Source organism: Malaclemys terrapin, chromosome 10, assembly GCF_027887155.1.
Source record: "Malaclemys terrapin pileata isolate rMalTer1 chromosome 10, rMalTer1.hap1, whole genome shotgun sequence".
Classification (NCBI taxonomy): domain Eukaryota; kingdom Metazoa; phylum Chordata; order Testudines; family Emydidae; genus Malaclemys; species Malaclemys terrapin.
In genome coordinates this window covers 50,567,307-50,590,611 of record NC_071514.1, presented here as the reverse complement: position 1 = coordinate 50,590,611, position 23,305 = coordinate 50,567,307, and the positions used below count along the sequence as shown (strand labels likewise).

Sequence of the window (23,305 nt, the reverse complement as noted above, 5' to 3'; positions counted from 1 at the left end):
TGACGTCAACCTCAGTGCTTCTCTCATACCTGTCTCCATGTTTTCTTCCTTGTGCATAGAGGCCCCATTTCAGGAAAGCATCCCTTTTCAGCTCTGAAGGGGCTTCAGTCCCATTGATAAGAACAGGCCTCAAACACATGTGGAAAGATAAGCACATCCCTAAGTGCTGTCCTGAAGAGGGATGAACTCAAACCTATGCTTTCCTGAATCCGAGCGAGAACGTCCTCTTGATCTGGTTTGGTCTGCAAAGCCACCCTGTCATTTAAATCCCTTCTTGAGACTTGCTCCTTCTAAGACACCTACAGACAACTAGCAGGTTAAAATGTCTGCTTATTTACTTCATTTTTCTCATGAGTGAACTTCCTATTCACATGAACATTAGGGGGGCAGGGATGTATTGACACTGGGATTGAAGCTGGGGATTGCTGGGGTGGGGGGAGTTGGGGAGCTTAATACCATAGTGATGGGCCTAACGTAAGAACTGAATAGGACTGGACATAAGTTGATCATAACCCGATCGTTTGGCTTGTTGTCTCCCTTTACCCTCCCCCTTGTTTGTCATTGTCTTTTCAGGCTTTGAGCTCTCCAGCGCAGGGAATGGTTTCCTCTGACTTGGGAAATCACCCAGCGCACTGTGGACACTGCCACAATCTACATTCAGATTGAAAATCTTAGAGGAGGTGAGCAGGGCTTGGGGCAGCAGTAAAGCTGAGGTTGATATAGGGTATGTCTACACTCAACAACAACAAAAAAGCTGCATTCTTAACTTGGCTTAGCTAACCTTGGTTAAAATAGTCATGAAGATACAGCAGCACAGCTTCCAGCCTGCTAGCTAACCTTTTTTTACATTTTTGGTATAGACATACCTGTATTTGCAGCTGCTCCCCCTGTTCACATCTCTAGATAACAGGCCTCATTCTCATCTCAGAGCGGTCTGAATGTGGTGTAACTCCATTCCTTTCGGTGGGCTGGTTCCTGATTCACTCTGCTGTGAGCGAACTCCGACTGAGGCCAAAAGAGGGAGAGAAGACGTGAGCTGACAGCTTGCCTGTGCATTTAATGTAAGAGAGAAGCTAAGAACTGGCGATGTGGATAGCAGGTGACTCCCCTCTCCTCCCTGAGCAAACTTGCATCTTTAAAGTTTTGTCTCTTTTGATCGTTAGTTTTTGGGAGTCTTTTGGGTGGAAGGGAGGAGAGGTGAGGATGTTAAAGTATAAAGTGCTCTGGGAAATCACTGAAATCGATTGGAAGTTTATTGGGGCCTATTGTATAACTAGCCTTTTCTGCTGTCTGCTGCATTTTTGCAGTTGCTGAATTGATTTTTCCCAGGGTAACAGGGAGGTTTTGTTTTTTTTCTCTCTCTCTCTTTACCTTTGCACAGTGGCTTTAGTGCAAGATGAGACCAAAATCAGAAGCTTGAGTTAGCAGGAAGGCATTTTCCATGGAGAGATGTGTGCATGCAAAGGATGGAGCTAATCCTGCAAAGTGCTGACTGAGTTTAGCTCCCATTGAGATCAAGAGAAGTGGAGGACACTAAGCACCTTATAAGGAGGGACTCAGCATCTCTCCGGATCTGGCCTAACCTTCTTTTAGCTAACATTAACATTCTACCTATTCTACCCTCCCCCTTTCTTACTTCCATTTGGTTCCTTTACTTTATAGCAAAGGGACTGTGCAGTTGCTCGACAAAGTCATCCATTGGGGATGCCCAGACTCTGGTTGAGCCTACAGAATGTGCAGTGAATTATTTAAAATGTACAGTTTGTAGACACACCGAATACTAAAATCCCCCAAATCCAGAGGTCCCCCAGGGTGGTCCCCAGAACCAATGCTGCATTATCTGTTACCTTGAGGTCCCTGGGGGCTGCTGCCCAGATGTAGTACTGGATTTTTGGAGATCCCCAGTGCTGCTGCCAGTTGCTGAAGCTGCATCTCTGTGACATGGAGGTACTAAAAGTACAGTGCTATTCTGTACATAGCAGTTTGCAGTTTGGTGATTGTTCTGTTTCACCTTCCAGGTCAGATTTCTTTACAAGTAAAAGGACTGTGAACCAGATCCTCCACGTGTGTAAATTGGGAAGAGTTCTTTTGATTACACCAGCTGAGCATCTGGCCCGGTTTGCCTAAAATGCAGTGTATGTCTACACAGCAGCCATGAGGTGTGATTGTAGCACATATAGACATACCGAGCTAGCATTGATCTAGGTAGGAGTACACTGTAGCAATGCACTGCAGTCACACCTCTCGATTGCAGTGTAGGCACACCCTAAATCCTGCAAACTCACCTTGGAATCTGGGGCTCCAGCTGCATCCTTCGCTGCTCGTGTGCATTACTGGTGATACATTCTGCCCTTGCTGGATTCAGTGCAGGGCACAGGTGTAACTAATTGTCCTCTGTGGGCAGAGTTTGTTTCTTTTGTGTTCTTTGTCTTCTTGTGTTCACGATAGCATTAGCCTGAGGTATGACTTGTGTTTTGCTCCGACCCTGAGTACATACAGGGAGCAGATCTGGTGGCCTTTGTTAGATAGTTGTTTTTCAGGGTAGGATCATTGTTTAGCTCTTGAAGGGTGACAGGATGGGATTCAGGAGATTGTCTTGGTTGAATGCTGTGACAGGATCATTGCGTGTTATGTAGCGCCCATGACAGCCCTGTAACTGGGATTCCAGAGAGCTTTTTGTCTACATCCTCATAGTTACGGTTCTATACTCCCCCATCCTAAACAGAAGGGCCATGGAATTTGGCTGGGGGGGGGAGGGGGAAGGGGGGCGGAGGGAGAGGTCGGAGAAACACTGGCCTGGGAGAATGAAATGGAATTGTTGCTGTGGGGGAGGTGGCTCAGCTGTCCTCCCTTTTCTCCGCTCGGTGGGGTTCTCACCATATTGTGCTAGAGGGCTCGTAAGCTACTTCCACTTCCCTTTGTAGCTTGTGGTCCGTTCCTTTAGTCCTGCAATGGCTCCCCATGTGCTGCATCTTACGCTCGTTCAGCTGTTCAGTGGCTGGAATTGATGCTGTTGTCAGTGGGCTCCTGGCTAATTCCCCACCTGCAGGCAGAAGGATTTTTCCACCCTTGTCAAACCTTGATTGTACACACTTCCTTCAACCAAAAAGCCAAACAGCAGCTATTTGTAGGCTGTAATAGAGTTTACTCTGGCTTCTCTATTTACACTTTGCACCCTCATCAGGGGTCTGCGCTAATGGGATGTGGCATGGCTGATAACCCTCAGCATCCTAGCCTGTATTGCTTAGCTGTGATTTCTTAGTACTAAGCAGTGTTAATTGACAGTTCTTAGTAAGGCTGGCAGAACTGTGTGGGGGATGGTGAGTCCACAAAGCAGGGTATTCCTTGGAATTTAATTTTGTTGTCCAGATTTAAAACAAAAATAAGTCCCTGGTTGCTGAATATAACCTTTGTTCTTCATTTCCTTCTGTATAACTCATTGCCCTCAACTGCGCACATGAAAAATTGCTCCTCCAGGGTGGGAATTCTCCCTTCTCCACCCAAAGTGCGATTCATCTCCTGGTGGTGTTATGGGCACACCTAGCTGTGAGCATCTCAAACACTAACATCTCTGTCTGGTTGAATCCCAAGCCACAAACTGGTGCATTTAAAAGCACTGAGATGTAAATGCAAAACTATTGAATGTTTTAAAATCTAAAATACCAGGACAGAACCTCTTCATTTAGCAAAGCAGTATAGTAATCTGCAACCCTTTTGTACCGGCAAAGTGTGTTACAGAGAGAGGTGTTTCACAAAAGAAAACATAGAATTAAACTTCTGACTTTTTGAAAGTGTTAAATTTCAGTGTGAAGGTGAGCAAAGTGTCAAGGATGCTGTTTAGAACGGGCAGGCTGCTGCTGTACAAACTACTGCTCTGTCTGTGCACCTCAGTTGTGCTCTGCATATAGTGGTATCTCCACTGCAAAGTCGCCAGTGGTAGTTTTGTAAAACAGACAAACACGCACTTTGAACTACATGCAGATTGAATTAATTTCACTTCTCTCCTAAACCACATTTGCACTCTAGCCTCTCCAGGAAAAGACTTGTACACACTAGCGACTGATTCAAAGCCCACAGAAGTCAATGAAAAGATTTCTCTTGACTTCAGACCAGGCTCAGTGCTACCTATGCCTGGTACTCTGCTCCCAGTGCCTGATAAATTAATATCCTGCAGAATTTAATGTAGCATTTTGCAGCTCTCCTCTGGCCATGGTGGTGGTGTTTGCCCATAAATTACATCTAATGCCAGCACAAATCAGGGACTGCAGTCGCATTTGCAAAAAGGAAAAAAAATTGTATATTGTGGGGATGGGCAAACCTCTGCAGGTCTGCAGCTTTTGTCTGAGTAAGAATGTACAAATGTGGATGCTCATCTGAAATCCATCCAAATGTGTATGTTTTTTTGGGGGGGTGGGGGGAAGGGTTGGGTCTAGCGTCTTTCGGTGAGATTTCTGAGGTGTCTCGGTATTGATTGGGCTAAGAACACTGCAAGAACACTGTCCTGTGAGACGTTAGCTATTGGATAAAACAAGGAAATGTAGAGATTTGGGGGGAGATGGTTAAAACAAACCATGCGTTCCCATCTCTCCTCTCCAATTTTTTCAGCCTCCAAAAATTGTTTGGATCTCTTTCAGAAGCTGGTTTTGGGTGAGTCCTTTGCCCAAAACCAGTTCACACATCTCTAATCCCAAACCCTGTGTTTATGTATTTGGTTAGTTTTGATTATCTTGTAAATTGGATTTACAATTAGGGGTGAGTGTGGGGGTGGGGCTGGTGGTATGCGCTAGAATTTATAACCAATTTATCTTGTAAATTGGATTTACAATTAGGGGTGAGTATGGGGATGGGGATGGTGATATGCGCTAGAATTTATAACCACTATTTTCCTTAACGTTAATTGTGATTTACATCCCAAATTACAGCCTTTAATTAAAACTCACTGATAGGGAGAGGAAGGGGAAGATACTTGGCTAAGATATCAGTGACATCTTTGGGTTGCGGAACTGAATGGGACAGAACAAACACACCTGTTGATTGTCAGCTCCAGTGGCATTAATAGGTTGCAGTGGAATATCCGACTGTCTCGTGCTGAAATGTCCGTACACATGAACTTTGTTTCCTAGTTTGTTTGTTTGTTTTTTAGATCGCTGGATAGAAAACTGCAGAGGCCTCTCCTGGGAAAGTCAAGGACCCTTCCCAGCATTCCTCAGTCCCCTGTCCTCAGCAGGGTTCCTCTTTTGGATTCAAAATTGTATAGGGAGGAGATGCCAGAGCAGAAGCAGTACAAGAACCACTCTGCCTCAGACTGTCAGAAAGGGTGCACAGTGCCCTCTGCTGGTGAGTTTCAGTAAATGTTGGTGGATCTGCATTTCTTGTGTTTGCATGTTTCTGTCTTGAGGAGATTTTTAAAATCCTAACAAACATTCTTCCCAAACCCCCTCCAAATAAGCCTCTTTAAGAAACCAGCCACCATGGGATTTATCACACTAAAAATCATAATCACCCTTGTTGCTTTGTCCATTCCTTAGCATTCCTTTCAACCTATTCAGACAACTTCCCCTCCCCCTATCATGTTGGTGGTAGAAATGCCCTGAAAAATCTGAAAACCAAATGAGAGGCTCAGTGACTTGGTAATGGAGCATATAGAGCCTTTTGCCTCTGGGTCACTGCATCAGCTACAGCCTGGGTCAGAAGGGACCAAAGCAAATGCCACCACCATCTGATGAGTCTTTGGCCTTGCGAAATGAATTGGGGTGTCAGTCCCATTCGTAGTGGACTAAATGTCTACAGCATAACAAACATCACTGTGGCTGGAACTAATTAGCAGCTTCGTCAGCAGCCTTGGCAGAGAAACAAGCCTCTCCCATCAATCCTAGGTTGAGGCGGTACTACAGAATTTGCCGTTGCGAACGTCTGCCAGGTTTGGAATGCACCTTGGCCTTTGTCTATCCTGAGAATTTTGTCATATTCTCCCACCGTTGAGCTAATCCTGCTGCAGCTCCACCTGCTAGTAGCAGTGGGGGTCCTAATATGCAGTGGCCACTGTGTTGTCTAACCCTGCTCAGACCCTGCAGGCTTAGTGATAGTTAGTGTATATTAGTGCTCCCACCATTGCTAATGATGGTGGAGTTGCACAGGGGCAACTACATGATGGGAGAATTTGATAAAAACTTCATTGTAGACAGGGCCTTCACTTTTCCAGTGTTGCCAGTCCAGCACTAAATGCAACCCAGAGAAAACTGTTCCCTCCCCCAGCATGCTTACATTTCTAAAATATATAATCCCCACTGCCAGACCTCTCTAAACTGACACTGGAATCTTTCTTCAAGCCCTGGTTCAGTTTTTATGCTCTGAACTCTGTGTGTCTCTTGCTGGCATTGCTAATTCCCTAGATTAGGGTTACCATATTTCAGCAAGCAAAAAAGAGGACGGGAGGAGCCCCGCCCTAGCCCCGCCCCTGCCCCTCCCACTTCCCGCCCCCCCAGAACCCCCAACCCTCCCCCTGTTCCTTGTCCCCTGACTGCCCCCTCCTGGGACCCCTGCCCCTAACTGCCCCCCAGGACTCCACTCCCTATCTAAGCCTCCCTGCCTCTTGTCCCCTGACTGCCCCAACCCTTATCCACACCCCCACCCCCAGACAGACCCCTGGGACTCCCACGCCCCATCCAACCACTCCCCACCCCCTGACAGCCCCCCCCCAGAACTCCCAACCCATCTAAACCCCTCTGCTCCCTGTCCCCTGACTGCTCCGATCCCTCTCCGCACTCCTGCCCCCTGACAGCCCCCCCGAGAACTCCCAACCCATCTAAACCCCTCTGCTCCCTGTCCCCTGACTGCTCCGATCCCTCTTCCCACTCCTGCCCCCTGACAGCCCCCCCCCAGAACTCCCAGCTCCCCACCCCCCCGCTCCTTGTCCCCTGACTGCCCCCTCCTGGGACCCCTGCTCCTAACTGCCCTCCAGAACCCCACCCCCTACCTAAGACTCCCTGTTCCTTGTCCCCTAACTGCCCCCTCCTAAGACCCCCCCCAACTGTCCCCCAGGACCCTACCCCCTACCTGTACCCTGACTGCCCAAAACTTTCTCCACTCCCCCCAAAAAGCCCCCCCCCCCGTTTCTTGACTGCCCCCTCCAGAATCTCCCTGGCCCCCTTACCCTGCTGCTCAGAACAGGGTGTTGGGCTCTGTGGGAGCCGAGCCGGACACATGGCTGCGCTCCCCAGCACAACAAAACCCGGTCCCTGGCCCTGCACAGTGCTGCTGGACCGGGCTGCAGGGGAGAGCTGCCGGCTCAGAATGCAGGGCGGATCCGGCTCCTCTACAGCTGCTCCAGAGTCCAGCCCGGGACTTTCCTGCAGCCCTCCCAGCCGCTCGCTCTGCTCTGCCAGGGGAGGGGGGGAATCCCGGACATTTTGAGTGTTTTACAAATTCCCCCCGGACGCTATTTTTAGAACAAAAAGGAGGACATGTCCGGGTAAATCCGGACGAATGGTAACCCTACCCTAGATAGTTGTGTGCAAACAGAAGCTCATAAATGGCACCATTACCTTGGACTGGTTCTCCTGAGTATACAGAAACTGGGGCTCAAAGGCTCATGATATCAATGTCCATAGAATCATAGACTATCAGGGTTGGAAGGGACCTTAGGAGGTCATCTAGTCCAACCCCCTGCTCAAACGAGGACCAATTCCCAACTAAATCATCCCAGCCAGGGCTTTGTCAAGCCTGACCTTAAAAACTTCTAAGGAAGGAGATTCCACCCATTCCAGTGCTTCACCACCCTCCTAGTGAGTTTTTCCTAATATCCAACCTAAACCTCCCCCACTGCAACTTGAGACCATTGCTCCTTGTTCTGTCATCTGCCACCACTGAGAACAGTCTAGATCTGTCCTCTTTGGAACCCCCTTTCAGGTAGTTGAAAGCAGCTATCTAATCCCCCCTCATTCTTCTCTTCTGCAGACTAAATAATCCGAGTTCCCTCAGCCTCTCCTCATAAGTCATGTGCTCCAACCCCCTAATCATTTTTGTTGCCCTCTGCTGGACTCTTTCCAATTTTTCCACATCCTTCTTGTAGTGTGGGGCCCAAAACTGGACACAATACTCCAGATGAGGCCTCACCAGTGCCGAATAGAGGGGAACAGTCACATCCCTCGATCTGCTGGCAATGCTCCTACTTATGCAGCCCAAAATGCAGTTAGCCTTCTTGGCAACAAGGGCACACTGTTGACTCATATCCAGCTTCTCGTTCACTGTAACCCCTAGGTCCTTTTCTGCAGAACTGCTGCCTAGCCATTCCGTCCCTAGTCTGTTGCCGTGCATGGGATTGTTCTGTCCTAAATGCAGGACTCTGCACTTGTCCTTGTTGAACCTCATCAGATTTCTTTTGGCCCGATCCTCTAATTTGTCTAGGTCCCACTGTGTCCTATCCCTACCCTCCAGCGTATCTACCACTCCTCCCAGTTTAGTGTCATCTGCAACCTTGCTGAGGGTGCAATCCACGCCATCCTCCGCCATGTTTAGGCTGTCCTCCCATACTGACTTCTGTCATGAGCACCTGAGTCTTCCTCTCAGGCCCTCAAATCTGTAAGTTCTACCTGGGATGGTGGTGCCTGTAGGAAGACCTGGGAGAGGGCATAGCCTGCCCTCTCCCCAGCTAAGGGTTCATGATGGAGAAGTGATCCTCATGAAGTCAGTGCCCCCAAGTGTAAAATCAAGTAGCTTATAAACAGACTGGAATTGAGAGTAGTTGGCTATGCTCTGCTAGTCCTCAGGATTTCATTAGTAGTCAACTGGCATTCGTTCACATGCACAGACTTCTTGTGGTTTAGCTTGATATACAGTCTTTGTTGGGCAGTGAAGCAAGTGAAGCATCTAGCAGGAGTCATTTGTGCACAAGAGAGATTTTATCTTCAAAGACCTCAATGGCCTGGCCCCAGGATATGTAAAAAATCCTCTAAAACTCCAGAGTGAGGACCGTGGCCAACAGCTTCACCTTAGGTCCAGTGGAACTTTTTACCACAAAATAAAGCTTCTGGAGCTTTCTTGGGAGCCAGTCCGAGGCCGTGGAACAAACTCAGGCATGAACGACAATCACAAACCTCACCACCACCTTCTCAAACTGCCAGGCACACTTCTTCCACCTGCCTTCACTGACATAAATACAGAGCAGCATGGGCATTAAAAAAAACCCCTACAACCTAAAACCAAACCCTACCAAAACAAACACTCCACTGCACATGGAATTGCCACCCTGAGGAAGGGATAAGAGAGAACGAACCATGCAGGAGAGAGGTTAGTCAGGTCACTCTATGCACTGTTGGAAGGTGCTCAGTTCCTCTGGTGATGGCATGAGTTTTCATACTTCATATAAAATAGAACAGAGAGATACCCTTTAGTCAATGTATTGAGAGCTGTAGTATTCTGGTCAGATTGCTTTTTTGGCTTTGTGGCACCCAGTGGGAAATGGCTAATTAGGTACCCATTGTGCCCAGAAAGGTACAATAGTGATGAGCAAAAAAAAAAAAAAGAGGAAAAAAAAAAGAGTAACTTCCCTTTGTGGTGACTGGATTCTTGGTACGCTAACTTGAATTGCAATTTGGCAAGGTTAACAGTTAATAAATTAGGCCTTAGAGCTCCTTTTATCCACTAATATCAGAGTGCTCTGCAAACTTTGATGTGCTGAACTGAACCTCACAGCAAAGCTCTCCTATAGGTACACTAGTATCATTATCTTTTTATAGATGGGGAAATTGACACCGAGAGATTTAAGTGGCCTGTCCAAGATCACACCTAGTCATCACCAGAAATGGGAATAGAGCCCAAGAGCTCTGACTCTCCACTTAACAGCACCAGCTTTAATGATTTAGACCATTTTGTCTTGCTTGTGTTATCAGCCCGATCAATTTAAAGTTGTCTAGCCAAGACTTCCCCCAGATAACTGGCTTGCTGAAGCAGGCACCAGAAGTGTCTCGCAGCATGCAAAAAATCAGTCTAGTGGGTTGGCTTGTCAGGAAGCCTGTAGTTCACATTGGCTGGGAAGAATCTCCCAGAGAGATGGCAGGACAGAATCACTTCCTAGTCCAATAGGATGCTCCATCCTTCTTTGGCCAGCCAGTGTATTCCTCAGCCCTTCACTGTCAAACTGCCAGTGATTCCATTCAGCTTTTGGAGCAAGTGCCTGGGCTGAAGGAGGGGACATGCCCAGGACATGCCGAGACCTCTGTGGGAGTGATGTCTGGTTCCATAGGGAGGTCTCAGACAGTCTTGGCTGGAGACAGTTGGTGCCGTGCAGAGGGCCTCACGGAGGGAAAATGTAGTAGGGCACCTGGTTCCACCAAAAAGTGAACAAGTTAAACCAAGACTGCAGGTCAGACAGATACGCAGAATTGTCTCAATGCAGAGAAATGGCAAGCGAGCCTTCCTGTTGTTGAAAAGCAACTTCCTGTTTTAATGTAGCCCGGGAGGCAGTCGACTTTCCTGCCGAGCCAGCTTTGGGCTTTGTAGGGATCCAGTTTTGTTCAGTTTCCTTTCCATTAATTTGTAAAGTTTCATCCAATGAGGCATTGTCTAGGGGAGCGAGAGAGAGCCGTGACAAGCACTGGGTGCACTCCTCCTGTCTATCCGTGGAACCCTTGATGGAGCTGTGCTCTCTCCCCGGCTATTGGACTAGCTGGGAAATTCCTCATGGCCATGAGGACTGGAATATAGCAGGATGCAGACCTGGGCAAACAGTTGCTGTTAGAACAGGGGGTCATGATAATTCCAGCTTAGTCCAAATGATTATACCCCTGGCATCACATTCTGTAGCACTCTGCGAGATTTCACACTACCAGCAGCCTGTCTCTGGGGAATGAGTCTCCTTTCTCTTGGGCCTACCATGGCTTCCTTGTCCTTACTTGTTGCCTCTGTGTCTTTGGAGGGAAATTGATTTTAGTCTTGTCTTTCCTTGGTTCTGCCATGGGAGGGGGCTGTCCCTAAACCCTGTCAGCTCTGTTCTGCACCAGAGGTGGCTGTCTCCATGTTTTATGTCTAACCTCCCCAACTCCCTCTGTCCCAAATCAGGAGGGATTTATGCTTCCAAGCTCTGAAGCTCCCCCTGCCTTACATTGGGAGGGGGCTGTAGCCATTTGTTAGCTCTTCCCCTGCCTCCCCCCATTCCACACTGGGCTCACATTGTGCTGAGCTCTATTGAGAACCTGTCCATGTACTTTGGTACCTCAGGGTCTGTCTACACTGGAGCTGGAGGTATTGTTTCCAGCTCAGTAGTTGTACAAGCTACAAATAATAGTGCAGCTGCGGTGGGGCGAGTAGCGGGAGAGGCTAGCTGCTCTAGCGTGTACCTAGAGTCTCAGATGGAATCATACTTGGGGCCACCAACCCCTCCTGCCCTCCACTCTGTAGGGGGGTATGATTTACACTAGTGTAAATCAGGAGCAACATGATTGAGCTCAGTGGGGACAGCAGAGTAAGACCTTCCCCACCCAATCCCCGTGTGTCCACATCTTGGCTGGAGGAGAGGGAGGAGGAGGGGCTGTATGCCTGGTGTACGTGCCTTTGAGTGGTGGACCCTTGGCTAGGTGGGAAATAATCTTTACTCAAATAAAAAGGTGGCACAGATCACTTCTCCCAGGAGAATGAGGGGAACAGGGAGGGAAGTCACAAATCCATCCCAAGGCTGCTCTAGGATATGCAGCTGGCTGCTGTCCCTTACACCGGGCATGTAGCAAAGGCCAAGTGGAGAAAAACCTATGTAAAACTAGTGTAAATGAACCCAGAATCAGGCTCAGTAAGTCCATGCCATTTAATCCCATTTCCCTGCTCTTTGGAACATGAGAGCAGAGGAGTTTCTCCAAAATGGATAAATTTCAGTGGACCTTGGTTCCCCATTTTTTTGCAATCCTCCCATTTTGTCTTTACAGCACAGTTAGATTCCCTGAAATTAACTGAGATTGTAGGTAACCAGATTCAATCACTTTAAATTGGAGTACTCTGAAGCAGCAGTCACCAGCAGTCAGGGCAGAGCTGCATTGGGAGCAAAGGAATTGAATAGCAGAGTGTGCTGCAAGCTTACTTTAGGGGCACAGAACTTGGCTTCAAGGGAGCTGCAGGTGATGAGTGATTCATTAGCGGAGGTGTGGAGAGGAGTGCAGAGTGTGCCTGACAGCAGTGTGTCACTTGTCATACCGCTCACCTGGCCTCCCCATATGTGTTTGAAAAGGACAGGTAGCCGTGTAAGGACACCCAGGCTAGCTCTCCTCTCTGTTCATGGCTCGGGTGGTAAGTTGAAATTGTTGGGGTCTGCCTTAAAAAAGGAGGCTTTGCTTTTGTGCATCCTCAGCTTGGTTGTTTTGTCATGCCATTTCCCGCTTCTCTCCCAGAACAAGATTATACAGTGGCAGTCTGAATCTGGGCTTAGATTGATGTGTTTATGCATTGAATAATCACAGCTTTCAAACAGAAGTTCCTGTTTTGTATGAGCTGACATTTGGAGAGGAGCAGCAGTAGCTTATTAAATTTAAAATGGGGGTAAAAATGGAATGTATTGCTCTTCAGCTTGTTTCATAGTTAGTATTTTAACCTCCCCTCTCCCCAAAACATCCCTTCTTCAAGTTGAGTTTCTGGTTGTGTGCTCTAATTCAGTGGCAGGACTCTGCACAGTATGCGCTGTCTTTCTGCTTTAAACAAGTCTAGGGGCTTAGGGAACAGGCTTGCTTGTTACAATAGATACCAGAATAACTCGACACAGTTTGGGCAGCAATGGATTTTAGACAGTATATCCTCTCTCTCATGCTGCTAGCTTCATATAAAACTCTATCCCAAGGCTGCTCTGAGACATTCAGCTACCTGCTGTCCCTTACACAGGGCCTGCAGCAAAGGACAAGTGGAGAGAAACCTATGTAAACAACAGTCCACTTTGTTGCTGTTTTGTGGCTGGTTTTCACCTCAGGATCTCATCTTCTGGTAGAATTGTAAGCGATTTGCCCTTATTCCTGGCCTTTATAAGGTCAAGAGCACTGTTGGTCTAAGGCTTTGGAGTCTCCAAAAGGGGAAATACGAATGATCTTTGCAGTAGGGATGACTAATAGGAGGAGAGAATTTCTGATGGAGAAGAATTCTGTTTTATATTTAATGCTTAATAATTGGCAACTTTATTTTTATTGGAATTGAGCAAGTTTTATTTTTTAATTATTATTAAGAAGTAAATGATTACGGTTTGGGTTGGGGAAAACAGGGGGGGATGGGAAGCAGAGAAAAAAATCACTCTTTGCCAAATGTAAAAAGACAAATTTGGCAAGAAAATACATGTGATAGCCAAGCTGCTTACAGCATAACAGAATGGTGATATTATAAAGGCATTTAACAGCGTTTCGTTACTTTTTTTTTTTTTTTTTTGCACTGAAATAGACAAGCCTATTAAAAGTATCTACTCTTTTTTTGTTTTCCAAATTTGTTTTCCTCTGTGGCAGGCTCAATCTTTTTCACCATGTTTCATCTTTCACAAGCGTTCCAGCCACACCGAGCTCTTCTTCAGGTCTGGGAAATGTGCTCCCAGCATCACAGCAAAATGCAAGATGGAACAGATGGTTTAATTTTAAGAGTTAAATTCATGACTGTGCTAGACACTAAAAATCATGGACTGAAAGGGACATTGGATTTCTGGCTTATTACAACAATCTGTAACCCGCTAACCCGCTCTTTTTGGGCTATGGAATGCAGAGGTGTTAACAGACCTTGAATGGTCCCTTACAACATGTGCTAACTACTTATGCTAAACAATCTGTTCCACCTTGCGTTTTGCTGTGACAGTCGGAGTATCTTGGCTCAAAAACTTCTCTCTCTCGCCAACAGAAGTTGGTCCAGTAGAAGCTTTTATGTCACCCACCTTGTCTCTCTCGTACGGTATTATCTGAGGCATACAGAGGCTAACTGACTTGCCCAAGGTGTCACAGTCAGAGCCAGGTCTCCCAAGTCCCAGTCTAGTGCTTTAAGTACAAGACCATACCTCCGCTCCTCCTTTTGTTAGGGAATATAGTGCACAAAGCCCTAGTAACCATGCTGCAGGGAACAGTCCTTCACTGCCTGTGGGGTGGGTTAGAGAATGCCTGTTTTTTCCATCTCTGATTTGGCAGCGGCTTTTTTTTTTTGTTCTGGTTCCTTGATGGCTGAGAGCAAGCAGCATCCTCCAAAGCACCGTACATGGAACCCTTCTGACTTATGGAGAGCTGGTTGCCTGACATGCAGCAACAAATGACACATCAAGAGATTCACCCTGTGCGGAGAGCCAAGGCAAGGCCCATCCGCCCCTTACCCTGAGTGGGACATAAGCAGAGAGCATAGGCCAGTCATGGGCTCCTCCCTACTGGGCTGGATTTCACCCAGAGTCCATAAGGTTGGGTGTATTTAGAATGATTACTAACTTTGTCTTACTCTTAAAGCTTCCCACTGGATCAACTGTGGTCCTGAGGTTCCATCCCAACCCAATGAGTGCCCCATCTATGCTCTGCCCTTGCCCTCAAATCTTGCTGGAAGGGAGAGAATTAGCTGTGATGTGGGAGCCTAGCGCCATGCCTTCCAGCTTCCTGCCCCCTTCTAATGCTGGATTTCTGTCTCCCTTCCTACAGGGAAGGCCTGGCAGCTGGAAGACGATTGTGTGGAGCCTCCTGGGGATACCGCTCCCCAGACCCAGCTCTGCACTGCCATGGACGAGGCCCCATTCAGGCACTTCCAGACGCACTCCTTCTACATGAGGAAAAGCCTGTCTATGGACAACCACCTGAGCTCCCTCAGTTACTCTCTCCACCCGTCAGAGACGAAGGCTGATCGCGTCAAAACCAAGCTCAGGAGGCAGTTTGTGAGTACTTGATGGGAGGGGTTGCTCTCTCCCCCCCTCGCCCCCCAATTCCCATAGTCTATATTGAAGGTTACCTGCAGATGTGCACACATTCTCAAAAACAGTGACATGCTGGATGGTTATTTTTATTCAAAACATGTTAAAAAATAGTTTGGCTCCCCAGCTTGGTCAAACAGATGGCAATAGTATCGTCTGGAGTTTGGCAAAATCACACCACAAAACCGATTTGTCTCGTTTGTCAGGTTTTTAAATCGCTAATGTTAAAAGAAAAGCTCTCATCAGAGACCGCACCTGCTTAGGCTGGGTAATGCAGTGTGGTAACATGCTATCTCTTCAGCTCTGGAAGCTTCCATTCAAATCTTGGTTTTATTTTTTAGGCCTCAAATAAAAATGGGTTTGTGGTCTTATACCAGTCTTTAATCCTCAACATGCAGATTGGCCTTGTGGTAGTCTCTGCTTAAAAAAGGATCCAGGCCTGGAATAACAGCAGTGGCAGCAGGTCAGAACGGACAGGATGAGGAGGTACCAGGAAAATAGAAACACCCATGGGTGTGTTAGCAGAGCTATGTGTGGTCCTAGCACTGAAATAGCAGAGGATGCGGCTGAGGGTGGGAGGGACTGGAAGAGCAGGAGGATGGGGTTAGGAGTGAAAAGTGCTGGCAGAGCTGTATAGGAAGCCAGATCCCTGGAAAAGGAGGCAGTGCTGCAGGCTAGGCTAGAGGCACCTTGACAGATCTAGATGCATGTCTGGGACTGTCATAATGTTGGGCATGCTACTGCATGGTGCACTGGCAGAGCTGGGAACTGGGATTGCCAGATGAAGCTGCATTGGCTGGTTGCATGCATGGAGCTTGCACGTGACCTGTCTCTGCTATTCCAGTTTCAATGTTGCTATTTACTCACTTCCATAAGCAATAAATTAACTCCATCTAAAAGGGGGCTTGGGGGTGGGAAGGAAAGCTGGGGTCTGCTGTTGTCATTTGAAGACTAAGTCTAACAGAGAGAAAGCAACCTATCCCCCTCCCCCAAGTAAACCAAACCCCAAACCACTTGCATTACCTTCGCTTCTGATTTGGCATGGGTGGCAGCTGGTCTGCACCCATCTGCATCATGGGGGGCAGGGGGCAGAGTATAGCACTTTGCCTAGGAGTCAGTCCTCTGAGAGTGATTAAAAGAGGACACAGGAGCAGCACCAGCCAGGACATGAGGCAGTTAGTGGAAGTTTTCTGTTTAAAGTTTAATAGGTTTGCTGCTTTTCTTTCTGAGAGACACCTGATATGGACATTGATACAGTCATCTCCCTGCCTCATTACTGGCCTCGGGGTTGTAATGAGGGGCTCGGGTGACCCTGCACTGAAACTCAACACTGCTGAAGCTGGAATTGATGGGGGCATAGGAATGATGGGAATGAATGTGAGGACTGGAAGGGGGTTGCCATGCTCCTAGAGACAGTGAGGTAGAGAGAGCAGAGCAGTGCTCAGCACTTGTGATAATTGTAACTTTTGTTGTTTCACACCCGGTGGTTTTCAGAGTCTTTTGACGCAGCAGGGGGCTTGGTAACTTTTCTTCTCCTCTAGCCAAGAGGAAGAGCTGCTCATCTTGCTTCTGTTCTTCCATGGATAAGCATGTTTTCTTGGGAACTGCTTTTATAACCTCATTTCCTTGGGGCCATCCACAGTCACCCCTGGCTTGGAAGTGTTCCTGAGAGATCCCAGAAGAGGATTTTGCCCTCCCAGATGTGTGTGCACATCCCTGCTGCATTAGTTGTGTCCCTGTGTTTGGATGGGCAGTAAAATGTGATCTCTCTTTCATCTCCTGAGATGACAATTCTGAGTTTAACTATGGTTTGTTGCTTTTTCATACGGCGATAAAAGTGGAAGCCTGCAGTGAATTTTTATGGATGCCTGTTAAGATCCCAGTGCTGTGAACCACAAGCAATAAACCAAGTCTCTGGGTTGTCTGTTTTAGAGGTAGGAACTGGCTGAAACCAGCTACTGTAGGCACCAGCATAAACAGCGCAAGGTATCTCAGAAATAACTGTAAAGACATGTTTAGAGGGAGACTGTTCTGCTGTGGGGTAAGAAATGGAATCTCTTTTCTCTGCTGACTTCTTTGTCCTTTAAGCCATACAAGTTTTCCCACCTCTGGCTTTGTCCACACGTCACAGTGTGAGTGAAGGAGAAGTGATTATGAAGAGACTGATATGGAAATATTGGAGGCTTTTTCTGTATTGAAACACCTTTCGCTTTTCCGGATCAGATCAGTTTACGCTGAACAAAATATAGTGCCTTCTGCATTAGCAGTGTGAGTAGTAAGTGTAGTGGGACTGCACGTCCCACTGGCCAGACGTGGGCATGGAATATTAAGCAAACTCCTTTAAGAGTCTCTGGGATAGAGATTCCTCTGTGCCCTTGGGTCTTGCTGTTCCTGGCTTATGACAAGCGGGTAGCGCTCCAGAGCTCTTGACTATGAAAACATTGAAGTGCCTCACAACGGGGTGGCCTGGGTTTCTGATGTGACAGACGCCAGTGCCCTTGACCATCTGTTCCTTCCTGCCTTCTCACTGATGGTTCTGGCTTTGTAGCATAGCAGGTGGTGGCAAATGCCAGAGGCAGAACACAGTCCAGATGGGACAGGTCTAAGCACATCCTGGGTGCATTCATTCTTTTTATTAGACCTTCTGGAACCTGCTGTTGGGTTTTTTCTATTGAAAGATTTTTCCCCTTTCAAATTAGCTCAGATTGCTTGTTCTGAAAACAAAAGCAAGTTATTTTTGTACCATGAGCAGCTTTGCTCCTTGTTCTATAGGGCTTCCTCTAGAGCAGTGTTTTTTTGTACACCTTTTTCTTAAGAAGACTGGCAAGAAAGACTTTAAAATAAATCCTACTTAAACACCTGTATGAGCAGGCTAATTTTTAAAACTCCCATTGAAACCTACATCTGATTTAGAGATTCAGATTTAATGCTTAGGGCACCAACCCAGACTGAGATCTGGGATCAATCCACTCTGCCACAGCCTTGCTGTGTGACCTTGGGGAAGTCATTTAGCCTTTCTGTGCCTCCGTTCCCCCATCTATACAGTGGGGATAATAGCGCTGCCCTGTCTCACAGAGGGGTTGTGAGGATAAATACATTAAAGACTGTGAAGCGCATAGAGATCTCCTGCTGAGAAGTGCTATAGAAAAGCTAGCATTATCAGATACAGGACACCTACTTGTGAAAATCTTGCCCCCCTCCCATGCCCAATTGTTCTAATGGGAAGGGCACATTCTTCTTCTGTGCCAAGGTTAAGAAATGCTCCATAACACTAGACAGAATGGAAGAACTCTTACCTAGTGCACATGTCTCTGGTGAGACATAATGGGTGCCAGTGCCACTAGCTGTCAGTTTGATTCTCTCCTTTCACCCCTGCATTCTGTTTTAAGGTTCGATCCTGCCCATTGAAGTCAATGGGATTTTTTCCTTTGATTTCAAAGGAAGCAGGATCAGGCCCTTAAAGCTGTGTGGCAAGCCAACATAGCTGATTAGCATTGTCCATCCAGGATTGTATTGGGATTTTGCCAGGTATTTTTTCTCATTATTTCCTTTCTGAACTGCTTAATATCCAAAAAGCATATTGCTGTGAGCTGTGATCTCAATGGATCTAACTGGTATAGTAGGGACATCCTGCCTGGGGGAGTGCTTGAATGGGGAACTTCAGAGGAAATCCCAGCTGCAGGAAATGGTGGTGGTGATTTATTAGGTATGTTCTGCATCAGCCCAGAACCAGTGTCCCAGTGTGGTGCTAGGAGGCACTCGCAGCTGACAATGCCATCTTTCAAATTAGAAGTGAAGGTCCAGACAACTGGTGATAGACTGTGATGTCTTTAACTATTTTGCAAAAATAGCTACGTCTCGTGTTAGGCTCAAATTCCAATCAAGGTTCAGCAGTTACTTCCATCTACCTACAATCGTCCCGCAAACTACATGTTATTGTTTTCACTTTCTATTCAAAATTGTTGTGTTGTGTTGCTGTGTGAAGTTAACAGCTCCTGTGTCCTACCTCAGCAGTGGCTGCATTTCAGGGGTAGGTGGAGTGATTTCACGTCTGTAAGGTCTGTGCTCTGCTCCATCTGTTTTGAGGAACAATAAAACATCACATGATAGGAGATGGTTTTAATTTTTCTGTGATGGCACACCCGGGACTTCTTAGTAAAGTCTCCCATCAAAACTTGATTGAGTTTTCAGTGCTGCTACTGCTATCCAGTTTTTAATGTTTAATTGCTGACTTTCATTCTTTTTGTATTAAAAATCAGCCTGAAATGCCTCTGCCACATGATGCAGTTGCTCCCATTTCTATCTCTGGGAAGCATCTGTGATCCTGGTATGGTGACTCAGGTTTAGGCCAGTGTTGCTTGAGAATGTGCTATCCAGTGGAGAAGGGATTGGGGAGGTACAGTAGGTATAGAGGGGACACTTAGTGTCCCAGGGACCTATGGTACATATTCCTGGTACTAAGTACTGGGGCTAAAACAGTTTTAAGCCACTGTATACAACAGTAGTCGTGGTCATCCCAAGCGTTTAATGCATTCCAGCCACATCAATTAATAGATTCCAAGGCCAGAAGGGGCTATTGTCATCCTTTAGTCTGACCTCCTGCATAGCACAGGACTCTGCTGTGGACATCAGGGATTCTACAAGGAAAATGACAGGTTTCAGAGTAGCAGCCGTGTTAGTCTGTATCCGCAAAAAGAACAGGAGTACTTGTGGCACCTTAGAGACTAACAAATTTATTAGAGCATAAACTTTTGTGGACTACAGCCCACTTCTTCGGATGCAACCTACAAGGTTACAAACTTTGCTCTACAAGGAAAATAAAATTGGAAGTTCATTAATGAGAATGAACAAGTGTCTTGGGCTTCATAGTGCTGTCTCCAAAGTGGCAGGAATGTGCATGGGATGGTATCTCTGTTGCTAAATAATCTTTGAATTGCAATGTGGCCTGGTGAATAAAGCACTGGACTCAATCCTGGAGATTTGGCTTCTGTTCCTGGTTCTACCATTGGCCTGCTAGGTGACATTGGGCAAGTCCCTGCACCGTGCCATGCCTCAGTTTCCCCATCTGTAAAGTGGGGATAATGATAGTCACCTCCTTTATAAAATGCTTTGAGCTTCCCAATGAAAAACCAGGTGATATTATCTTTTAAAGTCAAGGCAACTTCACCATCACCAGGATAAATCAACCCCCCCTGCATCTGTTCAGAAGAAGTGTGCTTTCCCCAGGGATCAATAAAGTTTCTTTCTGCCCCCCACCTCCTCGAGGTGATTGCAAAGTACCACCTGTGGAGTGCGCTGGGGTGAAGGCTCAGTCGCTAGATTCTTGCAATCAGAGGCTACGATTCTCTGTCATGGAGCCAGCTAGCAGAACATGCAGTCAGCCCCACTGCAGTCAAATGAGGGACCGCTTGTACAGATTATTTTAATTTGCATAATTTGAATTTTAAATGAATTCCCTTTCTTGTGATTGTCACAATAAGCCCTTCCCTTTCACTCACTTAAGGCTTGTGTGATGTTAGTGAAGTGTCGACCTTAGGGGGTGAGTGAGAATCTTTGATTGCTTTGGCAGTTGGCTTTCAGACTTGTACAGACCTTCTTGAGTTGCTCCCCCTTTTCCAAAGATGTGAATCAGTTGAGGCAAACAAACAAAAGAACCTGGTTCTGACCGAGTAGCTGGAAGTCCTGCTCCCCACCAGCTCCCTGGCTGCGTGTGGGATACTCCACTGGGATCCTGTTTGCTGGCTGATTGTCACAATTGCATAGTGCAGGCTTCTAAGGCATGGTGCATGTTGTATTGATTTACCAGGTGATGGGCAAGGGGCTGGCTTTCATTTCCTGCCCAGTGGGCTCCACTTTCGCTCACAGGTGCTTTTCCCTGCTCTCAGTTTATTTGGAAGGAAAAAGCCTTTGAGGAGTCCCGAGGAGGAGAAGAATTGGATCTTGCTTGGTGCTGTGCTTTGAAGAGCATGGTGAGCCCTCCTCCTGCTTCTCTTGTCTTTGTGTTTATTGAGGGAAATTGTCATTTTTTTGAGTTTGGTGCTGGCGTGAAGTGCAGATGGCTCCCACCAGGCATGGCTACCAAACACAGTGGCCTTGGCTGAGGAAGCAGAGAATATTGCAGAGTATTGTCAGAGAGAGTCAAGGGCTGTATTTCCCATGCCTTCCCCAGCAGCAGCAGATCCTTGCAGGAAGCTCAGGAGTGAATTGCTGTATAGCTTGATAGTTCCCTGTTAGCAGATGCCCCCATCACAAGACAATCTCTCTTGTTGGTATCCTCAACAGAGAGGCCAAAAACTGAATGAGGCGTGGAAACCTAACACCCCTCAGTCCTAGAGACGACCACCCAGATTAAGGTGAGTCACAGTGGCAGGGCAATGAGTAGGAAGTTTGCATTGCAGCAGCTTGTGCTGTATTTGTAAGGCATCCTTTGAGGATTTCCAAGCCCTTTGTCAGTGCTGTAAACGACTCGGCCTCTAGGCCAGTCAGTCTGGCACTTCTTGCCCGCACTGAATTCAGTGTTTTTTTTTTTTTTTTTTTAAAGATTGAAACAAAGAGAAGCACTGAGTACCTCTCTGGCTTCTAGGAAAAGAGTGGGATAGAGTGTGTGTATGTAGTGGTAGCCCAGGGGCGAATGCGCACTCACTCCATTGCCATCCCAGAATCCCAGGTCAGAATTAAAATACCTTGTATTTCCTCCCTCACATGATTAATTATGGTAGGACCACAATTCCCAGTGATTTTCTGTTCATGATGTCGTGTCTGCAGACAAGTGAACTTTACTTTGCTAAGGCCCCTACTATTGGGGTTGACAAGAGCAGCTAAGGCCAGCTGAGTTCTCTGTTTTGGGGTGTATCTGTTTGAGTTCTCTGGTTGGATGCTCAAATGGTTTGAACCGGGACTTTCTAACATGCCCAGTGCCCCTTCCTTGTTTCCCTGCCCCTCTTCTGAATGGGCACGTCTAAACTGGGAAAATAGGCTGTGTTTAAAAACTTGCTAGCTAACATGCTTGAACTATCATGTTTTTCAATACAACCTATTTCCTAGTCTAGACAGAGTAAATGTCATATCCCCACATTCGATTCTTTTCTCAGGTATAGGCTTTAAAGAGGGGAAATTGCTCTACTGTATAGTAAGCAGGGCTGTGGGTGTGTTTTTCAGCAATGTTTTTTGGTTTTCATTATTCACCCTCTCTCCTAGCCTTGAGACAGAAGCAGTTGCTGACCCTAAGCTCCTCAGAAAGCCACGAACTCCTCTGCTGGTTTTGCTGGGAGTGTAATTTGTATCTAATGCTGGAAGAGCTGTACAGCATGTTTAGCTGATGGCCTCCTTTCACGCTATGCCCTTAACAGCACATTCCGAGGTGGCACCTCATTAGATTGGTTTGCTGTAGGTTTACAATGTATGCACCCTATTCTTATAGTAGCATTTTGGTGGGCTTGCTATAGCTATGTAACGAGAGCCACTTCCAGCTCACATTGGAAATACAGAAAGTAGCACTGATGGTAATGTTTTCACTGCAAGGAGTTTACCAAGAAAGGATAAGGACAAAGTGCTGTTAGCTGCTCTCTCCCACCAGGTGCAAAGTACACAACAGGTGTGCAGCGATCCTGAGTGTCAACGCATAGATAATCCTTCATTATCTTCCTAAACTGCTGGTGAGCTGGCTTGCTTGATGGCAGATGTGTGCGTGCATGGTGTGAACTTCATAAATCCTTAGACTGACATGCTTCAATGCCTTTGAGATTTCCATGTTTAACTGGCTTATGGGTTAAAGAAAACAGCTTTGTCCCAGCAAGTGTGTTGGAAATGGGGGTAACCTGGTGGCAACCGGTTGCCACCATCTGCAGCACAAAGTGTGCCCCATGCAGTGTCTGGACAGAATGAGATAGCTGAATGAATCAAAGGCACAGAAAGACTGGCTTTCAAACAGGTGAGATGTGAGGAGCTGCGGCAAAACTGGCTTCGTCCTTAGTGATTTACTTTTTAAAAATTAATATTTCTGTTATTAATATTATTTTGTATTATGTATGGCAGTAGTAGCACTTACCTGCTCCAACCAGGGCTTAGGGCCCTCTTGTGCTGAGCAGTGTAGAACCGAGGAGAACAAAGAAGTTCTGCCTTAAAGAGCTTACAATCTAGGATCTCTGACAAGACACAGGAGGTGGATAAACAGACCAATGGGGCTGAGGACAACAGGGAAGAGGAAAACTTGCCGTGCGATAGACTTTTGTTTCAAGGAAAGTGCTGAACGGAGGCAGGGTCATTGTATTCCATGTAAGCTTAAGTAGTTTTCCCATTCCTACAGAGTCCAGAGCAATCTAAAAGTCCCTCAACTATTGATGGACTTCAGAACAGTATTATGGAAATGAAATAAGCAGAGTTCCACATGGAAACGTTGCAACCTTACAATAACTGTGAGTC

At 46.8% G+C, this 23,305-nt stretch overlaps 1 protein-coding gene across 4 annotated transcripts in view; it reads left to right on the top strand.

Annotated features, from left to right (window-relative positions):
* LOC128844813 (ankyrin repeat and fibronectin type-III domain-containing protein 1-like) overlaps nt 1–23,305 on the top strand; it is a 601,031-nt gene that overhangs the window by 203,948 nt on the left and 373,778 nt on the right. For all 4 annotated transcript variants that reach the window (XM_054042827.1, XM_054042826.1, XM_054042824.1 and 1 more), the window contains 2 exons: nt 5,144–5,337; nt 14,619–14,848. In XM_054042827.1, coding sequence (XP_053898802.1) covers nt 5,144–5,337; nt 14,619–14,848 — 424 coding nt within the window. The remainder of the gene's footprint in view (nt 1–5,143; nt 5,338–14,618; nt 14,849–23,305) is intronic.